Genomic DNA, 20,961 nt, shown 5'->3' on the forward strand with positions numbered 1-20,961 from the left:
AAAAACACCCAATGAAAAAAGCACCTTCAAGAACTTTTTAAAATCGCCTACGCACCCTGGAATTGTTTTTCTCGTCCAATATTTGCAGAAATCTCGATTAAAAGTCTAAATTTTCTGTCTTAAATTCGTTTCCAGAGATGTGTGATTATTGTATAAGCATTTAATGTTTCATTACATTTGTGGTATATGTGATTTTTATATTATTATTTGCTGCTATTAATACTTAAAAATAAACAGTTGTTTTCCAAACTGCTATTACTCTTCACTTTCGACTGAGACTTGAATAAAAACTCAGACTTAAGTGAAACTTATAACGGTGAAATACAAGAAACGCACCAATATATTTTCTGATTTCGAAATTAACACTAAATTGCCTAAAGAAGTCACTTTGACTGCCTTTTAATTTCAATTAGAAAAACAATGATGTATAATAATGACACAATTTCTTAAAATTTTGTACAACATATAATTTTTTTTTATTGTTAATATTTTCTAATAACTTTTTACATAACTGTAAATAATATAAAAAATGTTAAAAATTAATTTTAAACAAATTTACTTATGCATTCACAATCCTGTCATTTTGACTGCTTTTGGGTACTAATTTTCCGTCTTTCTAGTGTTAATAATGGGAAAGTTGTGTGTCAAAAGAAAGATAAACGAAGGAGAATATATCGAAGTAAGAGAATTTAAATCCAATTAGTATTTAGAGAATTCTGATGAAATGTTTGAATGAGTCATACATTTTCATATCACTCTTTATCTCTTGAAAGAAAGTTTTTGATAAATATAGCTCGTTCATTTTCCAATTACATGCATTATTTACTATAAAATCATGGCATTTTAAAAAGAGGTGGATGAACAATAGTTTATTTTATAACCGTCATTGGAACAACCAACCCAATTCTGAGTTAACGACTATCAGTGTTCAACTCCGTATCTTTGAATTCAACCCACAGAACTCATCGATCAAGAGCTGGAACAAACTAGCCTTCGCTGAGGAATTTTTGATGGAACTCACCCGTATTTGCGTTACACGGAGGGAAAACCACCACGGTTAGCCTGACGGCAAGGGAATTCTAAAGAATAATCAGTCTATCACTAATATTTTACGTCAGCATTGTGGTCGATGAGAAGAGGGAGCAGAATTCGTATAAATTAGCCACTACTGGGATTCGAACCTGGGTCATTTCTTTCATAGGCTCCATCCCCCCGAGTCGCTACGAATCTAACAATATATATTTTATTTGTATTTAAAATCTCAGATCGTCGTTGAACAGCCGATCCAATTTTGAGTTTACAGCTACCTATATTCAACTCCGTAGCCTTGTCATTTTATACCTAATCCCGAAGACAAGAGAACTCCTAGTTCAAGAATTGGGAGACATTTTTCTTCGTGGAGGAGTTTTTTTGACGGCAACTAACCCGCATTTGAGTTGCACGGGGAGGAAAACAACGAAAACCTCTCACGGTTATCCTGGCGGCAGCTGATCGCAACCAAAGAAACTGGTCTAAACTCGATCATCATTCCTGCTACATTTTCACTTACAGTAAATCTCGTGATAATTTTTTTATTGGCTGGGAGTAATAACGGCATTATTTTTTTTTTTTTTTTTTATATAGTCATAAATATATCCCACCCATCTTCCCGTGTTGAACAAAAAATAGAAAGAAAACAGACAAAATTCTTTAACGAATAACATAATTTATATTTCGTTTATTCAATACATTATGTGCAGTTTGCAAAGTTCATACAACATAACTTTTATTATTGATTGTACACTACGAGAGATTTTTTCTTTCCTTTAAGATTTGTATCGCGATATGTAAATTTAGAGACACTGCACAGTGGTAACAAAACGATTTATTATTATTATTTTTACATAACTTGCACATAGGGGAAAAAAATGAGTATTGTGAATGCTGACACTGCTTGTTCAAAACCAGACAGTTTAAGAGGGCTGGTATCACAGATTAAATCAGCAGTCAGCATTATTAAAAATTTAAGTACATTTAATCTGATCGAAAACAATAAAAGAAATACTGAAAACTGATATTTACAAAGCATTTTTTTTTAAGAAACAAAGAAAAATCTGCACAATCACTTTCTATCACTGATTGTTAGATGACACAAACATGTTAGGTACCTAAATTTTGCATTATTGCAAGAAAAAGTCTGGTTAAAAACTATTGTGACTGCATTAGTTGAGATAATTAAAGCATGTATATAGTCTTAATTTCATGTACTTAATAATGTTTACATATTAAAGTTTAAAAAAAAGTTACTAAAATATTAATAAAATTTTTATAATACTGTGCTTGATGATTAAAAATATAAATCAAATTCAAAGTAATTTGATAAATGTTTGAATAGAAATGTGAAAGGATTATATCTTGTCCTGCAAAATAAAATTTTAATAATATATCTAGTATTGGATGTTATATGCATAAAGGGAAAATCAATCCATTAGAATTTTATTAATTTGAATCTTAATTATTCCGAATCTTTTAAGAAGATCACCCGAGTAAATTGATAACCTAAAATGACTTCAATAATTATGGACTTAATACTCTTGATAAGTTGACCACCTGTCTATAAGGATTGTACTTAAGTGTACCAGGAGGGATTCAAAACTTTTACAAACGCATATTCTAAAGAAACTAATTGTTTTAACCCTTTGAAGCACAGTGGTACGACAGCGAAACCGCACTTTTTAAAAAATTATTCCTAGCGGCACAAAGGTCAATCTCCGAAACCAATAATATTAAAGTATTATTTTAACTTTACTAAACATCACCAGATAGCAGCACTACACTTAGATTATATCTTCCTTTGAAAAAAATAAAAAGTTTTCAAGGCCCTTTTTCATTACTACAAGTTTTTTTTTTTTTACTCAATAAAATACAAAAAAAGTTTGAAGCATATCACTCAGATTTGTTGTTTATGAGCTTCTTTTGACACACAAATTTTTCCCAATAAAGATTCCTCAGAAAAGTATTTAATTTTTACCTTTATATTTTTTGGTTTCAGAGTGAAGCCACTGTGCCCCTAGAACATTATATCCACCAACACGAGTCTTTATACTTTTTCCCCCTTCCTTCACTCAGATAGTGAAGTGGGTAAAAATTTATTAGGGTTTTTTCTTCATGGGGCTTATAAATGGGGAGCAATGTGTCTCTTATCTATTTCTATTGAAAATAAAGTCTATTACTTCAAATTTCTTATCTGAAACAAGTTAATTCTGCTCATTTGAGTTCTTTTTGAATAAGCGAACAGTCGTATTTAGTTGATGCTATAATATCTATTTTCTACTATTAAAATTTTTCTGCATTTTATTTGTCTTAAAAATTAAGAATTTAAATTTTTTATTATTATTATTATTTATTTATATTGTTGATTTTCAATTAAGATAATCAATTTCAATTCAATGATAATCAATTCATTTTATTTCATATTTTATTTTTATTATTATACATTTTATTTTTATTATTATATATTTCTGTACTATTTATTTTATCCTGATATTGTATAATATATATTATATTTTACTTAGAATATTTTTTGTGTTTGAAATTCATGCGTTTTATTTTTCACTAATATATATTTTATTATATACTATTTTTGTATTATATTATATTTGTTAAAGCCTTTTTTGGTCTTTAAAATTATATAAATAGTTTTAGTACTTTAAGTTTATTGTTTGATTTCTGAAAAGTGAAAATTTATTGTAAAAAAAGTTAAAAAAGATGATATTTTTTTTTCACATGAAAATGTTCTATGTGGACACTGGTTAACCACCGAAACCACCACCCCCTGTGTGGTGCAATGAATCAGAATTTTTTTTAAATGTCATTTTCCCATTCTTAGATCCTAAGCATCATAATTAGTTTCTCAATTTTAAAAAAATATGAAAATTTATGTTCGTGTGCCTCAAAGGGTTAAACATATGTATGTTAATGTTTGCAGTGCTTTGGGAAGGTGTTAAATCTTTTTGAAATGAAAGTTGACAGCAAAATCAGTAGAATACTTTTATAGATTTAAATGTGATTAAAAAAAATATAAAATTCTAATTAACGATGAAATCAAGATCATTCAGTACTCTCAAACAGGATTTTACTAGATTCAAAATTATTTTTTCATCTCTTTAGTAATGAATTCGTTTAGTTAATAAAATCTCTTGGTATACATTTTTGTGTTTAAATTAAAAATAAGTTTAACATCTGGTTAATTATTATTTTTTTGTAGATTTGAGCAATTCAGTGGTATTATAAAAAGCCAATAAAGAGCGCTAATCATCAAGCACAGTTAAAATGAGAGAGAGAAAATGTAAATTTGATGTAGACCGAAAGTTATGAAACTAAATCTCTCGTTAGATCGGCTACTTTAAGCAAAATTTATACAAGTTTTTGTGAAAAATTACAAACATATTTGGAACTTTGCTATAAATTGAACACTAGAAGTACACTGGCAAATAAAAAAAAAAGTTAACAAATTGAATAGACGAATGGACGTGAGTAACAGCAATCTTTGGGCCTTTTTTAAGAAATATTATATATAAAAAAACAACTTGTAGCATCACACAGCGCGTAATCTTGCGTGAACTGCACTCCAGGTGGCGTTCCGCTAGATGTCGCTTCTGAAGCGAATACTCAAACGATATAGCCACCTTTTTTTTTTATTTCAGTTTCAAATTCAAGATTGAATGGAACGAACATGAAAAAGTATGTTTTCGGTTATTTTTTTTCTGCAATAGCACAAAAAAGTTTTTATTTTTTTTTATATATATATACATACATGTATACACGTGCATATTGCCGATTGCTACAGTCTTAAAACAACAACACAAAGAAGACGCTGAACCATGATGCTGATGTTTTAAATTGCAGATGAATCATCACAATGATATTTTTTTGTTGTTGTTTGTTTAAAGTTTTCTGAGAAAAAAATGTACACTTAAAATCCTTATGCACGCACTTGATGAAAAAAAAAAAGAAGAACGACAGATGAAATCTTTTTTCCTTTGGAATCTGTACACACTCTCGAAGAAGAGATAAATGGAGTTGAGAAGTTCTTCAGCCATTTATGTGTGACAAAAGTGCAGCAAGAAACGATGTTTGAAGATTTGATGAAAAATGATTCTTGAGGTCTGAGATATTCATCCGAAACGTATATAAGTGAAGTACAAAGTCCTTCCTGATTGGCTAGTTTTGAGCCTGGGCCTGTACATCAATTGGCTAATTTTTACAATTCTCTTGCTTCACTAGGGATGAAGCTCTGAAGGCTGTAAAAGAAAATAATATAAGTTAAACAATCAATTGAAATTAAAAAGAAGCAAGAATCAGAAAAACGCTAGCAAGTTTGAGTGTTTAACAGCTCTGGGAGAAAACCTATGGCGCCCCAATGAATTATCATGACCTTCTTGTGGCACAGGCCTACAGAGTCCCCTGTGAAGAGGCACTAGATATCAGAAAGTATTTTTCTATTCTTTCTCTAATTTTTAATGAGATGCAATCAACTACATTATTATTTACATTATAACAAATCGCAATCTTTAAATTCCTATGTTCGTACCAAATCTATAATCAATATACGGTATTCTTATGTACTCCAAAAAATGTGTCGATTTCGGAAATTTTAAAGTATATTTTTTAAAGGAGGCGCTAAACCAAAGTTCATCATAGTCGACACCAGATCATTTTTGCTAAACTTATATGGGTTATCTATAGCTTTAGCAGTGGTTATCAACTGGCGGCCCGCGAAGCCTTTTTTTGTGGCCCGCGAACTAAAATATATTAGTTACTTTTTTGGCGGACCATTTTCGTAAAAAATATTTATGGGTTTAAAATACTTTTCTTTCGTTAAAAAAAAAAATCCAATTTCTTCGTTTCTGGGAAATTTAACATACCAACGGTGTAAAAAAATTTTTTTTCTCAGGTAAAATTCTACTTCGCATTTTGATTTGTAATTCAATACTTTTGTTTTGTACAACTTGATAAAAATCTGACAGTAATATTTAATGTTAATACAAACATAAATGAGTCCTATATAAAATTTTGATAAAATTGCAGCCTCCGGCCGCAATTAAAAGTAAGTTGGAAACCCCTGATCTATAGTATAAGAGTTTCTAGTGCCATTTCAATTTAACGACTCATTTTTAGTTAAAATCTTCAGGGAACCGTTAGTTTGGGCAAACCACTTATAAAATTATCATTTATATTATTATTAAACAAATATTTTAAACTATTTTTGCTGGGTTCCAAAACTATAAGGTAAACCCCGTTATTTCGATATCTTTCTCGTATTTTTTGAGGGCGCTAGACTAAGTTAATTTCATATTTGATCAGTTTACAAAATTCCTTTGGCACACTCTGGCCGCCTGTTTTGCTAAAACTCAGAATTTCCATGATTGAACAAGGATCCATTAGAATATTATGGAAACGGAAATTTTTAGTTTTGACTAGCTACTGCATTATTTATTTCATTTTTATAATAAATGAACCAAAAGAATTAAAGTTCAAATTGAAAAAGCATTTTGAAATAGATCTGGAGAAAAATTGAGGAAGGCAATTTTTAATCTGAACATTTTATGCATGGTCTTGTCAAACACCGATATCTGGATATTTATCATAGCACTCTGTAACTATTAACTCATAAGTATTTATGTTTAAAAAATGTATTTTGAACAATATATTCACATTCATTAATGAATACCCACCCGTATAGTTGTGAGTTTTTGCTTAACTCATGCTTTCTTAAAATAATCGAATATCATTACTTGACTAAACACTTAATTCACTTCATAAATATATAAATTGGAAATAACAGTCGATATGTTTCAAGCGCTCAAAAACAGGCACCCATTTTCAAAACCTGCCAGACGTGAAAATGGGCGCCTATTTTTGAGCACTCGAAACATATCGACTGTTTTTTCCAATCAAGTAATATCTTTCCGTTTCAGTTTCTTGGGACTATTCAATTCATCGAATATCATGTCAATTAGCTCTATAAATCAGGGCTAAAGAGAATAGAAGGGCTAGTTCATTATGCTCTTAGAGCTGAAGCTACGATTGGAAATTTATATATTTTTCCTTTTGTGTTTCTATCAGAATTTTTGTAAGTTGCAATCGCACAAACTGGCATTTCATAAATAATTTTAAATTTTTGTAATTCACATCACAAAATTGAGAAAAAATCATTATAGGAAACAAAGAATGTTTTGGAATATGTCACAAAAAGGAATGCTCCAATATTAGTTAAAAGCTAGTTAGACCGAATGCTTCGTTCTTGAAGTAAAAGCTCAAGCTTTGCGCCATCGTGACGTCACAGGCGAAAATCGAAGGTTCAGCGCGGCGAGAGTTAAAGGAGTGAACTAGCCCTTCTATTCTCTTTAGCCCTGTCTATAAATACAGACAAGACCTAGACCGTTAGTTTATAATAATTGAATCAGAGTCTAAAATTTATTTTTTATTCATTACAAATTAAAACAAAAAAAAAAAGGTTATACACAAAGATGTTTTTGGGGGAGAGATGATAATAGTTGATACCTCTTCATATACGCACCTGATGCATGCCTGCAGGATCGTACATAGAGGCTGAAGATTGTGGTGGCAGGCCATCAGGATATCCCGCCGTTTGAGAGATCACGTGCCTCAACGCATTCGCCTGAAAAAACAAAATATACTCATTTATTCAACAAAAAAAAATTTTTTTTTCAACGCATATGAAAATAATAGTTTTTATCTAGAGGAGAACTCGATGAATAAATCTGCCGAGTAAAGTGTGTTTTTAAAGAAAATAATTAAAAACTGAATTTAGGTCGAATTTTGTATCCTCACAGCGTTTTTACTGTCTAACAAGCACGAGATTTTAGTAAGGTTGCTTTCAGTTAGGCCAGCAATTATTTTGTTAAAATAAACAAAAGAATTTTACAATTGTAAGGAATAAAGTTTTTTATGTCAGATGCCGAAAGAAATAAGTCGAATTCTGCGCAAAAAAGAATTTTTAATTTCATTTCTCAGAAATAATTTGAGCGATTTTTATTACTCTAAGGCTGTTATTCGAAAGCTCGTCGTAATGTGAAATGCTTTTGTGAGAATAATATCCTATTTTTATAACTGCTGTGAGTTTGCAACTGTTACTCATGACTGTTACAGCACGTTTAACCTATCTAAAACCAGCGCTGTCTACGCTTAGTTTGAAAATGGCGCAAAACTTCAATATAGAGAATTTTTTATAACTAAAAAAATACCAAAACATATTAGTTTTAATTAGAGCATCAGAAAAAAAAAAAAAAAATTGGACACCCATCTGTGCTAACTAAAAAGTTATTTGTGATGATATCTTTTTTCTTTTGCAATTTACTTGTTTTAACGTTCCGAACAAAAATTTTAATTGTGATTTAGAGGTAGAAATTTTTTTATTGATACCTATTTTAGTAAAGAATGTGCGGTATTCAAAACTAAGTGTTTTTCCATTTTTGTTCAGTATACACATTGTATAGTAGGTATTTTAAGGTTGCTTGCCTATACTGATTCAGTAAATATATGAACATAATATGAGCAAGGATAGCAGTCAGGCAAAAAAATCATTAAAAAAAATTGCAATTTTAAATCCAAGTAAAAGAATTTTGAAAATATGCCAGATGTTGAATTAGTTCTCCCTTTTTGGAAACGTTATTTCAGGCAGTTTCAGATGGAAACAAAAACTAGTTTCTACTCCTGAGTTTTTTTTTTTCTTTTTCCGAAGTTGTGTGGATCGAGCAGCTGAAAGAAATCGATCGAAATTGAGTAGCTATCAGACACAACTTCTTCTTCTAGCTCCAAACTCCGGTTGAAAGAACGCCATCCAACTTTCTTTAATTACTCATTGGGCATGTCACCGCCCAGAGAAAAGAAACAAAAGAAGTCTTCGTAAATAAAATATAAAAAGTAAAAGGAAAAAAAAAATACACTAATAAAAAGTATCGTAAGAAAATTGAGGGAAAATCCACTAAACTGAGTAAAAAGGAATGAACGGGAAAAACAAGGATTGGGAACAGGAAAAGAAGAAAAAAAAGTCTATATCTATAAGAAAAGAAATGTTTTTTAGGTCTCTCTCTCCAATTGAATTTGGTGGCTGTATTCTTAGTTTAACTGGATTTCGTTGCCTGACAAGGCAGTTAACGAATTTGTGACGCCGCTGGTGTTCCAGGAATCAACTGGAGCTACCGCTCACAAATTAGGTCGCCTATAGGCCTTGTCGGTCCTCGATTGCCTAATGTCTGTCTTCCGCCGCCTTCCTTTCCTCTTCAATTTAATTATTTCGTCAATCTTTTTTCACACCTGTCGTCTACCCTTAACTCCAATTTCAACTACTTTTCCCTCCTTTGCTAAATGCAGCTTCCCTCGTCCCTTGGGTCGCTTTTAATGAAGATCTTTTAATTTAATTGCGACTCTTTTTAGAACATAAATCATAACTACAATGCGTTCGCCAAGGAGAAAAAAAAAACAGTTTAAGTATCTTATATTTGAAGCAAAGCTATCATTTTCAACTATAGCTGTTTACATCTTGTTGTGAAGAATTATCTGGGCTTTAGAACGGACAAATAACTAAAATATTTTTAAAGTTATTAAACTTTTTTTAAAAAAAAAAAACGCCAATTTAGCGACATTTTCCCACCAAGATGAAATTATCAAAATCAATGCCTCATTCAGTTTTTAAATATTAAAATATTAGACCACAAACGCCTTTCATTTTCTCAAAACTGTGGCTCCATAATGACGTTTCGCGCCATTTTCAGAATTAAGATATAACCAATGCTATTATTTGGTGTTTAGAGACTGAAAAAGGTTCCTGTTTATAGAATCGAAACAATAGTTATGTCCATTTTCGTTGCATTACTTGTGCTTTTTTTTTACGTATTTTTTGCTTTATTGCCTTCGTTTGTCAACAATCAAAATTCGGAGAATGCCGTCCGGTTTACTCCTAGCAAACTAACTTTTAACCATTAAAACTTAGTGGATTCAGAACCTAAGTAACATTAAAGAAAAAAGTGCATTTGGCTACAAACAATGTACGAGTAACCTTTGGTAGCCAATAAAAACGATAAGAGGGCGAACGCTATGAAGTTTAAATGAATACTAGCGATTTATAGATTTCGACAATTGGAAGCTTGCGGATAAGAAATAAAAGCACAACTCATTACCCAACCACGTCAAGCATTTTAGTGCTGCTTTTTTTGACGTCTACATAAGGAGTGCTAAGTACTTTAGACAGTGTTCAGACGACGTGAGCTAGGAAACCACCCCTTGTACCTTTCTGACCATACACATCGGATTTTCGTCGGCAGCCAGGATCGAACTCATGACCTCCAGTGGTGTGATTGACGTTAGAAATAAAAGCAGTGCATACGTTTCATATAGTCGACGCATAAATTTAAATCAGATACTTACTTATTCCAATTAAAAAATTTTAAAATTACTTCATCCACCATTAACTATTCAATTGTGGCACTTTTCTCAAATTGCATTTTCGATATTTTATTTTATAAAATGATTTTTTTTTTAAATCATAATTCCTAAAAATCCTGAAGTCAATAACTATAATGTTTACAGAACATAAAAAAGAAAAAAAATCTACGATACAAATTATTAAATTTTCACTAAACTCAACTAGAAAAACAATTTGGTTATAGAAAGAAAAAAAAACTTTAAATGTGGTGAAAACTTAAACTTACCGACATTGTTTTTAAATTAATTAATAGCAGCGCTAAGTACTTATGCAAATAATTTACAGCATAGTGTCATTACTTCAAGACGAAGAACAAAGAAGGGGAGGGGAGGAAGAAGAGGGATCTTTTTAGGTATAACATTACCAAAGAGATAAATAAAAGGGGAAAAAAAAATTAAAAATAAATCTCGTATACATGAGGCAGAAGAAGAGATTTTCCGGAAAGAGTAACAAAAAGGGGAAAAAAATAACTTCCTTTAGTTTCCCAAAGAAAAGCTAAAGTGCAAGGTAATGATGACAAAAGGAAAAAAATATATATAAAAGGTGGTAAGGCTGTAAAAAAATATTGTTAAGAAAAGGAATAAAAAAAAAAGTGGGATATACTTGAAAAAAAAAACTTCATTGCCGGATAAGTGCGATCCATTAAGTAGATTAACGAGGTTGGGTAAATAACAATAATGAAAAAAAGAAAAAAAAAAAAAAAAAAAAAAACTATCCCTTCTCACACTTAAACCGAAAAAAGCAAAAAGCAGCGTCACTAAGGGATAAGTGAAAAACCGACACTTCGGTTTAAGAAAAAGGAAGGGTAAAAAAAAAAAGGGGGGAAGGAAAAAGTTGTTTTTATTAAAGGATCGAAACTTTTAAACTTTTTTTTTTTTATTCGTTTAAAAAAATAGCGTAATGTTTGTTAAGTCATTGACGCTTGTGTTTTTGTCGCGTCTAGTTTGACAAATTGTTTCAATACAGTTATTGTGATTTGTCGCTACGTTAAAATATGCTCTAAGTTACCATTAAAATGTTAGAGGAAAAATTGGTTAAATGTCTTGCCTGGTCATTGGGAATAGGGTTAAATCAGGCTGCAAATAAATAGCTGTTTTTGATAGAGTGGTTAGGCAAGAATTTAATGAAATGTAATGCTCCGCGATAAAAAAAAAAAAAAAAAGTGGCCGGTCTGTAATTTTGAACTATATTGAATCGATTATCTTCCTATCAACTCAAAATTATTCGTGTTCTACAATTTTGGTGCTAAAATTTTTGCTGTTTTTAATATTTCTTTTAAATTTAATAAGTACTACAGCAGGAAAAGTGCAATTTATTAAGCAAAACTTATTGAACGCCCTCTAGCGGATTCTTCCACAGAACTAACTCTTCATGTAATTATGAGTTAAAGGTTTATTAAAAATTTAAATTGTCTGCATGTTTTCAGTTTTGCAGACTTTAATATCATTGGCAGTGCAGGTTTAGCAGTTCTGTTTATAAATGGTTTGAAATTTTTAAAGATTTTGTTATTTGTTTCAAAAAATATCAGCGTAACGTGTAAGGCAATGCGCTTCCAGTTTGACAAATTGCTTCAATTGTGAATTGGATTTAAGTTAAAATACGGTTATATTCCAGAAAATGTGCTGGAGGAAAATTTGATTGAATGTCCTTTAATGAACATTGGGAAAAAGAGTTAAATTGAGTTTGCAAATAGGTAGTTTGCCGAATTGTTGAATAATTTAATGAAATTCAATGCACCCATCTCGTTCAATCCGAAACGGACAAATGTTACCATGAATTTTAACTCATTGTACTTTTAATCTTTGTACGTTTTAATCTTTTTGGTGCGGTTTTTTGGACACTCCAGCTCAGAAATATCACAGGTACGTGAGGTCAAAACTTCACTTTGTTATTTTGTATGAAGCCGGGAAGGAAGGGACCAATATAATGATATGTTTGTAGTTAACTAAAGTTTAATTACATAATCTTTGTGGTAGAGCATGTTAGATTACTGAAAACGCTTAAATTCCCAGGTTTAAGAATATACTATGACTGATTGTAATTAATATATGACATTAATTTACTTTCATTAAATTAGGTGATTTTCAAAGCGAAAAAAAGTTCTATATAGTTCACATACTCAAAAATTGATTTATTCTTAATATTTACTAATTGCCATCGAGCGCACTTCTCCACCGAACTCTTCATTTAATTATTATTTAAACCAGTTAAAGCTGATGTTATTAAAAATCGGCTGCAAATATACAATTTTGCAGAGGGTTTGAAATTGGATGAAAGAATTAAAACTCGATTTTAATCGTCTGCAAAACAGCACGTTTGCAAACGATTTTAAGTTTCAATAACTTTAGTTTCCACAGATTTAACTCATAACTGGGTATAATATGAAAAAAACACAACTACTTCGATTTAGTAGGAACAACATATGACGCAATGCTAAACGAATGGAATTTAGTTGTTGTTTATTTAGTTATTGTTATTAGTAGTTGTTGTTATTTGTTTTAGTTGTTGTTGTTTATTTAGTTGTATTTAGTTTCAATAACTTTTCTTTATAATGCAATAAAATCTGGCGAGCAGCTATTTAAACGATCGAACACTTCGTTTGTTTATTTGTGGCTTGAAGTTAGGCTCGCAGAAAATGCCGTTCATGGGTTAAATTTAGTAGGAACAACACAACCTGTGACGTAGGCAATAGTATACCCAACTATGCATTTAGTAACTAATTAAAAAAATCAGCTTACTAGAAAGGGAATTCAAAAACTCTATCATGACAAAAATGCAGCGTCATAAAACATCTGCTATTTACGTACAAAGATTTGTATCAAAATATGAAGGCAAAAACGAAACCAATGTGCCTTGAAAGGGCTGAACTCTTTTTTTATTTCCAGACGATTTAAAATTTTAATACATGGCAGATCTTAAAAAAATAAATCAATGTTCTACATGCACGTATAACCGATCATAATTTATTCCTAATTTGGAAAATTAAATACTCTCAAACAGTTACTAAGCAAGTTATTCTATTAAGCTCTTCCCTTGTCAATTTTTTAAACAAAGTATAAAAATAATTTGCAAGTATATAAAGTTGTATCAAAAAAATCGAAAGGTTTTTATGAGCCCGCAGAATATATATGGAAGCTTTCTTACCATACTTTAATACAGGCATCCTCCAAATCGAATGGAACGAAAATGCATAGAATGAAAAGTAGAAGCTTTTTCTTAGACCAAAACTTGCGGCACAAGCGCCAAATGCCTAAGTGGCCATCTCTGTTCTCATTAGTATCCCAGTAATCCTGTTTAGTAGAAGCCAACTTACGTTTTTCCTTTTATCCTCTAACATATAAGGACGAACAGAAAAAGTAGGGCCTCGAAATTACGTATATCCCCCCCCCCCAACTTTTTTCGTCTCCCCTCCTTAGACTACCGAACCTGCACCATTATTGAATTAGAAGAGTGTTTAGCCATAGCATTTTTTTTTTCTCCCTTCTCTCTTTTTTTCCTTATTCAATCTTTTTTTACACATATATTCTTTAGAAAAAAAAAATTCGTTGACCAAAAGATTTTTCTCTGCTTTTATCTCTCTGTATAAAGATAGATTTTATTTTGTTGTTGGCAGGGAAAGGCAGTCTTTTCAAATTAGGGTTCCTTATTTGTCCTTAACTCGCGTCTTTTATAACGAGCTACGCCAAAAGCAGTTTTCACTGCCACGTTCTTCAAAAGAATTTCCTTACTTTTTCACTTGGTCCCCCTCTTCTTATTTTTTTCTTATTTAAGATTAGATTTTTTTTTCTTTTATTATTTTTATTATATTTCTTTTCTTTTTTTTTATTTTCGAGTTGCCGTTGTTTAAGTACTTGTTTTTACACCAAGCTCCTTTTTTTTCTACTTTAGAATACTTATTTCACCCCCTCCCAAGCGCTATACCCAACAGCTTGACTGTTGCCACCTTCCTACACAAAACTTCGATTCTCATTTTCTTAAATTCTCTTCAGCGGTTGTCTCGTCGATAAAATGGCTACTCTGATTCAATTTTTAAGAGACGGCACTTATTTTTGAACAAAAAAAAAAAAAAATAAATAAATAAATTACTTTATTTAATAATTCACTTTCAATGAAAAGATAAAATATTTTTAGAAGTGACGTCAACAAAAGAGTGAATATTTCCATACCTGATTTAATTCATTTTAAATGCATATTTTACTAATAAAAATTCTAAATATCAAATGATTCATTTTATTCTGAATGTCTAATCATTTATTCTCTCGCACATACAGTATGAGAGTCAATTTTTCCTGATAGCGAAAAATTGTTTTCTACACCATCATCCCCCGACTATAGCCAAGAACGTAGCCCCATTTTTAGGGCTCTATCTATAAACGGCCATGCTAGGAATGTCTCGTCATTTTGACCCTGACGCCTCAATTGATACCCTCTCTCCTCAACCGACGGCCGGACTTTCAATCACGACAGATTTGCGTATCAGCCTTTCAGACTTGTTGCTTAACACACGCCGGTTGTTTTGTTGGTTGACACAAGGATTGAACTCACTACCTCCAGAGTGACCGGAACGATTTTTTCTCCCCGATATCATCACATAGTGTTCATCAAAATATATATGCATCTCGAATCCGATACCGAAATAATGGCGATACCACCGATAATAGACAATCAGATTTCAGACAGTTTGAAAACCAAAATAGTTTCGAAATTTTTAAAACCTTATTAAGTTAAATCATAAAAATATTTTCACAGGTTGTAGTAAAAAGTATCACTAAACACACCATCGTGTAATATAACCGTTAAGTGTGGGATTCAAAATTATTGTTCCTTTATCACATCTTGCGTATTTAAATTATTATTAGATTTTAAATTGAGCTCAATAGAGTAGTTAGGTGCTGCACCACCAAAATCAATACATTTTTCCTAAATATCTAAACTTGCCCTATAAGAAGCATCATATGTAAAGAATGTCCCACTAGCCTATAAAAAAAACTTTAAAATATTAACCAAAATAGGATAACACTAACGAACAATTTTATTTCATTTATTTATTGATTGATTTCTGTTGCATGAGAGTTTTCAACAGACACTTTCATATCGCTGATTTCAAATCTTCTCTCTCAAAGTCAATTTTTAATCTATTTTTTTATTTTGTCGAAATGTACAAGTCTAAAAAGCGTTGTATATACGAGGGGGTAGTATAAGTATTGTGACAAACTTCTAGGAGAGTTAAGGCACATCACCAGGATTAAAATGACATAGGAATTCATTTTCGGAAAATACGCCGCCAGGGGCGCTTACCTTTTATGGACCGTATGCTTCTGAACAGTTCATAATAGAGAAGCGTTCCGAGCCGCACACAAAAAGATTTATGGGCATGGGCTCCTATGCAATTTCAATCCTGATGATGTGCCCTCACTCCCCCAAGAAGTTTGTCCACAATATTTATACGACCCTTTATTATATACAACGTTTTTAAACTTGTACATTTCGACAAAAAATACATAAAAAATGTTATTTAAAAAAAAAATGTGCAGTTGTAGGAGTAAAACTAATTTCAGATTTGAAATTTCTAGAACTCCTCAAGCGAATTAGACAACATCAAGTATTTATAGAAATGCAGCAAACAATTTTTTTATGTAATCTATACCCGCACAGTCTAATAATTAATGTTACTTCAGATATTTTATTATAGATCAGTAGTAGAGCATCGTTTATACGACGCCGAAGGAACCACCGAAAAACGTCGTATAATCGATTTTTACTTCTAAAACTGAAACTAACTCTGTTTTCAGTTAATTTTAATGTTTAACGTGTTGATTTACATAAATTTATAAATTAGACAAAGCAAAACAAACAAATAACCAAAGAAGAAAAATTGCAGTGAGCAATTTGAATGTATGTTACCTTTAATTATATTTTCTTGCTATTAGTCTCTACAATGCTTTGAATAGCGAGTAGAACTTACTGCTTTCTATGATGCAATTTTAGATTTCTAATCGCTGCCAAATCTAATGGCTGAAGCGCACTTGTGCAATTTGCATGAAAAAAGAGAGCTTTTACATTTTCCAAAATAATTAGTATCGATGGGTGCGCTGGACATTGGTCGATGAATAGCAAACTTTTTTTTCGTTTTTGCCTCTTCATAACATTGTCTAGTTTTTTCAGTCATCTAGTAAAAATTACGGTCGTCATCCAAGCATTCTTGTTGGCACCCTTTTCTGTATCATTCATTTTGGCAAATACCGCCCTTTTTTTAAAATACACAAGAAAAAATAAAAAATTTAATAAACGTGAACAAAATTTAAAAACCGACGTATAACCGATTCTGTGCGTCGTATAAACGATATATTTTTACATTAAAAAAAAATAGGAATGATTTGGGACCTCACTAAAACGTCGTATAAATGTAAACGTCGTATAAGTGATCGTCGTTAAAACGATGCTCCACTGTATTACGAACATTTAAATCTAGAATTGTCTTGCCTATTGCGTCAAACTAAAAAGTAGGAGAGACATGAACAAACTTTGGCAAAGATAGTGAAAGAGACAGAAGAATAAAATCCTTACCTGTGACTGTACGTTGGCTCCCATAGAGGAATAGGAGTCACCACCATTCATACTCATATTGTACATGGAATCTTGAGGAGTTCCCGAACCCGGGGGTGGACTGATCATCTGGCCCTGCGAAGAAGGAGCCAGACTGTAAGGTGAAGAACCTGCTGCTGAAGGAGGTGAGTAGCAGTCGTTTATGTAATCTGTAATGATAATTAGTACATACTTCAGACATTCTTTCAACAGAATTGGAATAAATCATCAAAAAAATAAACAACAGCGAAATCTCCATAATCTTACTCACTTTACTGCACGGGAATGCATTAGTTAATAAATGGAATTTTCCTAAAAATGACCCATACTACGTGAAAATAAATATTCGTTCCGAAAAATGTGTTCATCTATTTCGAATTCTGCACACTACTGTCCTTTATGAATCCAGATAATCTTAAAAAAACCGTTTGCGCTTGAAAACAGAAACCTAGCTTTTCATAGTATTATTTTTAATATTTGGGCTTACTTCAGAAGATTAATTTCCTGACTTTAACCCTTTGACGCAGAATTTTTGTTAAACATATTTTTCAGACTTTTTTTTTTTATACTTATGTCTGTATTAATTTAGGTCAAAATAAGTGAAAAGTATTATATTTAGCATTTTAATAATTTATGGTTATGAAATACAGCCTAAAACACCTGTGTCTTTTCCTGCGTTAGAGGTAAAATCTTTCAAACGCGAATTACAAACAGTACTGTTTCATATCTGCAGTTATTTCGATATAGGAGAAACAGTTGTTCATCATTTAGATTTCTTTAATTTTTAAAATTAAATATTAATTTTTGAATATGAATGAAAAAAAAAAATTTTTAAAACTATTTTTTTTAGATTATTACAAATATTTTATTTTAGCACAAATATAATTTCGATAGTCTAACAGATTTTTTAAAATAACTATTAGGCTATTTTTTGTAGCTAAAAAATATAAAAATATTAATTAATGAGAGCGTCAGAAAAAAATACATAAAAGGGACACCGATGTTCCATCTGCGTCAAAGGGTTAAGTTTCATCTGTCATTTTGAAGAAGAAAAAAAATTTTTTTTTTTCCAAACCGGTTTGGCAGAAGCAAACATTATCAAAATGGTAAAGTTTGCTTCCATCTATAGCGTTTGCTATGAAGATGTTGCGAATCTGACCATTGCTATAAATTTGAATCTCAAGGAGATAAAAAAAGTTGATTTTTCATTCAGCAAATCTAATTTTTTGGCTAATTTAAATAATCTAATTTAATCGTGAAAACAGATAATGTATTTTGCATTCGGGCATAAACTGTAGCGTTGATAAATTAAAAATGACATTTGGAAACAGCACTAACGAACAGATTAGACTGTAGACAGTTTTACATCCTGTTTGCTGTATTTTCAAGCAACGATTTTTCCAAATGGAGATTTCACTTTTGCTTTTCCTTTGAGTTGAATTAAAAGAAAACTCTACATTTAAATTTTCCATAACAGAGTTTTTTAAAAAAAAGAAGAAAAAAAAAAAACTTACTAATTTGCAAGTGCATTTGCATTTCTGTGAAAATGTTTGTAGAAAGAGTTCTAATTTGATTAAAATTCATGCTCCATTTAGTTATGGAAAATGTGTCGCAATAATTTTATCACAGAAAAATACAAATGTAGAGCTTTTAATCTTAAAAAAGCAGACCGTATAGTTTAATGCAAACACTTTAAAATTGCAATTACCCATTTTATAATACAGTGACTTGAAAATTATGAGATTATTAGATATTGAACTTAAAACAATGTAGGAAAGGAAAAAAAGGAGATAAGAAGAAGAAGAAAAAAATTATTTAACAGTAACCACATCTTACACACGCAAGTTTATTAAGGAATGGATTGAAAACATTCTCCCAAAGAAAAAAAAAAAGAAGTAATTAATACTAAGTCACGCATCTAGTTCGTCAACTAAAAATTCGACACGACTCATATTTCCACAATTAGTTCTAGACGAAAACAGAAACACGGCTTCTGTATGGATTTTAATCACGTGGAAAGCTTTTTGTAAATGTAGACTACAAGCAGATTTGGTAAAAAAAAAAAAAAATAAATAAAAAAAAAAAAAATATGGCGTAGTTCTTTTTATAAGAGACCTTAATTTCTTTAAAGAACGAATCGATAAAGTTCGGCAAGAAAAAAAAAGATGAGTATGCAAACTAATTTTTTCCTCTAACTTTAAAAATTTTAATTTCAAGAAAAGCATAAAAGGGTCTATCTGATTTTTTGTTCCCTGTATTTTTTCCCCTTCTTCTAGAACGTTTTTCAGTTGGCGGAGATGATGCAGACTGCCAAGCACTTGGCGGAATGAGAGTACGACGCCAAGGGTCCCCTTTGCCACCCACCATCACCACCCACGCACCCCCATCAGACAGACAGACTGACTAATGTCTTGTCATTTGTCCATCTAAGCCCCCAGCTAGGATCAGACAATTTACCAGATTAAAGCTTTGCTGCAAGAAACTGAGATTCGGCCCCATCTCATTAGACAAATATCTTTATTTGCTATATTTTCAGCTTTTTTTTTTTTTAATTTGAGAGAGAAAAAATTGATTTCTGTCACTCGATTAAAAAAGAAAAAATGGAAAGCGTAAAAAAAATGTTTTAAAAAAAATCAAAATAGTATTGAAATTCCTTGTCAAAAGGAGAAACTGACTTGAAAGCATTTGGAAATGATAAATTTATATATTTAAATAGTTTCCTTACAAGGTGATTAAGGTAATGTTTCTTCTTCTTTAAAATAATAACCATATTTTTTAGTAAAACTTCGTTAAAGATACGGAAAGTTACATTATCCTTCGCATTCTTAAAATCTGTTTCACAATTAAAAATTCTTCAACTCGAATACTCTTACAATCTTCCCCTAATTTAAATATTAGATAATAATTAACCTTAATTTTTAGATAATAATTATTTTTAATGAGACTATCAATAAAATCTTCGAATTTGCACACAAGTTGCTAATAACTAAGTTGGCGATAAGCTATACAAAAGTCATAACAAATTAGTTACAGAATTAATCTAAATTAAAAAGCTATTACGATAAATAATCAAATTTTGAAAAAAAATTCCTATTAAAGGTTTTTAAATTCAGTCCTTACAAGCACACATTTCTAACACTCCAAGAAAAACCTATTATTTTCAAAAACTCTGAAGTCTCCAATAGTATTCCAACTTAGAAAGTGTGCAAATTTTGATTTGACAGTATCAGACAAAGGCACACGCAAATTGATAACAACAGACTAAGCCCGGCGATAAATGCAATTTGGCGCAGAAAAGTTCCAAAAGCGAGTATTCACCATGGCGATACAGGCATTCCAAATGACTGCGAAGAAGATACGAAGAAAGTCGCATTATTCTTCGAATTCACAGAATCAGTTCCGTATTAAAATTCTTTTCAATTCAAATACTCCCACTTTCTTTCCCTAATTTAAATATTAGATAATAATCAACTGGCACTTGTTTGTTTGGCAGACCATTGTTGGAAGTCGTGCGGGGCCCTCAACACTAGATGCAAGGGAAAAAAATAGTTTGCTGAAAAGAATCTGAATTTTAAAGTTCTTTCTATAGGTTAATAAATGTCAATTTAAGAATTTGAGTGTGGAATGAAATCCTTTTTGTTCAGTTCGTCTGCGTCTTTGTAAACATTCCACCCCCTCTCACAATTCTATTTTTATTGTATTTGTTGAAACTGCGGCAATCTGCTTACAATTGTTGAGCTTATTTTTTTATTAAATAGTCTAATTTTTTTTTCTTTACAAAAATAAAGTAGATGCGATTCTTTTAAAAATGGAAAAAACTGATTCACAAAAACCAAAATTGACACATTTATCTTATTATTATTATACACTAATAAAAGACCATTATG

The 20,961-nt window shown here is 31.0% G+C and overlaps 1 protein-coding gene across 5 annotated transcripts in view; it reads right to left on the reverse strand.

Annotated features, from left to right (window-relative positions):
- Positions 1-1,685: 1,685 nt before the first annotated feature.
- LOC107449226 (homeobox protein extradenticle) overlaps positions 1,686-20,961 on the reverse strand; it is a 325,818-nt gene continuing 306,542 nt past the window's right edge. For 3 of the 5 annotated variants that reach the window (XM_087159977.1, XM_087159978.1, XM_087159981.1), the window contains exons 7-10: positions 17,057-17,244; positions 7,562-7,663; positions 3,946-5,282; positions 1,686-2,676 (exon numbers count right to left, since the gene is read on the reverse strand). In XM_087159977.1, the coding sequence (XP_087016103.1) occupies positions 5,262-5,282; positions 7,562-7,663; positions 17,057-17,244 (311 nt within the window). In that variant the 3' untranslated portion in view covers positions 1,686-2,676; positions 3,946-5,261. Of the gene's footprint in view, positions 2,677-3,945; positions 5,283-7,545; positions 7,664-17,056; positions 17,245-20,961 lie in introns of all 5 variants that reach the window. The other 2 variants (XM_087159979.1, XM_087159980.1) reach the window with 1 other exon arrangement.

This window comes from Parasteatoda tepidariorum, chromosome 3 (genome assembly GCF_982258835.1).
Source record: "Parasteatoda tepidariorum strain Cologne lab strain chromosome 3, Ptep-v5.0, whole genome shotgun sequence".
NCBI lineage: Eukaryota > Metazoa > Arthropoda > Arachnida > Araneae > Theridiidae > Parasteatoda > Parasteatoda tepidariorum.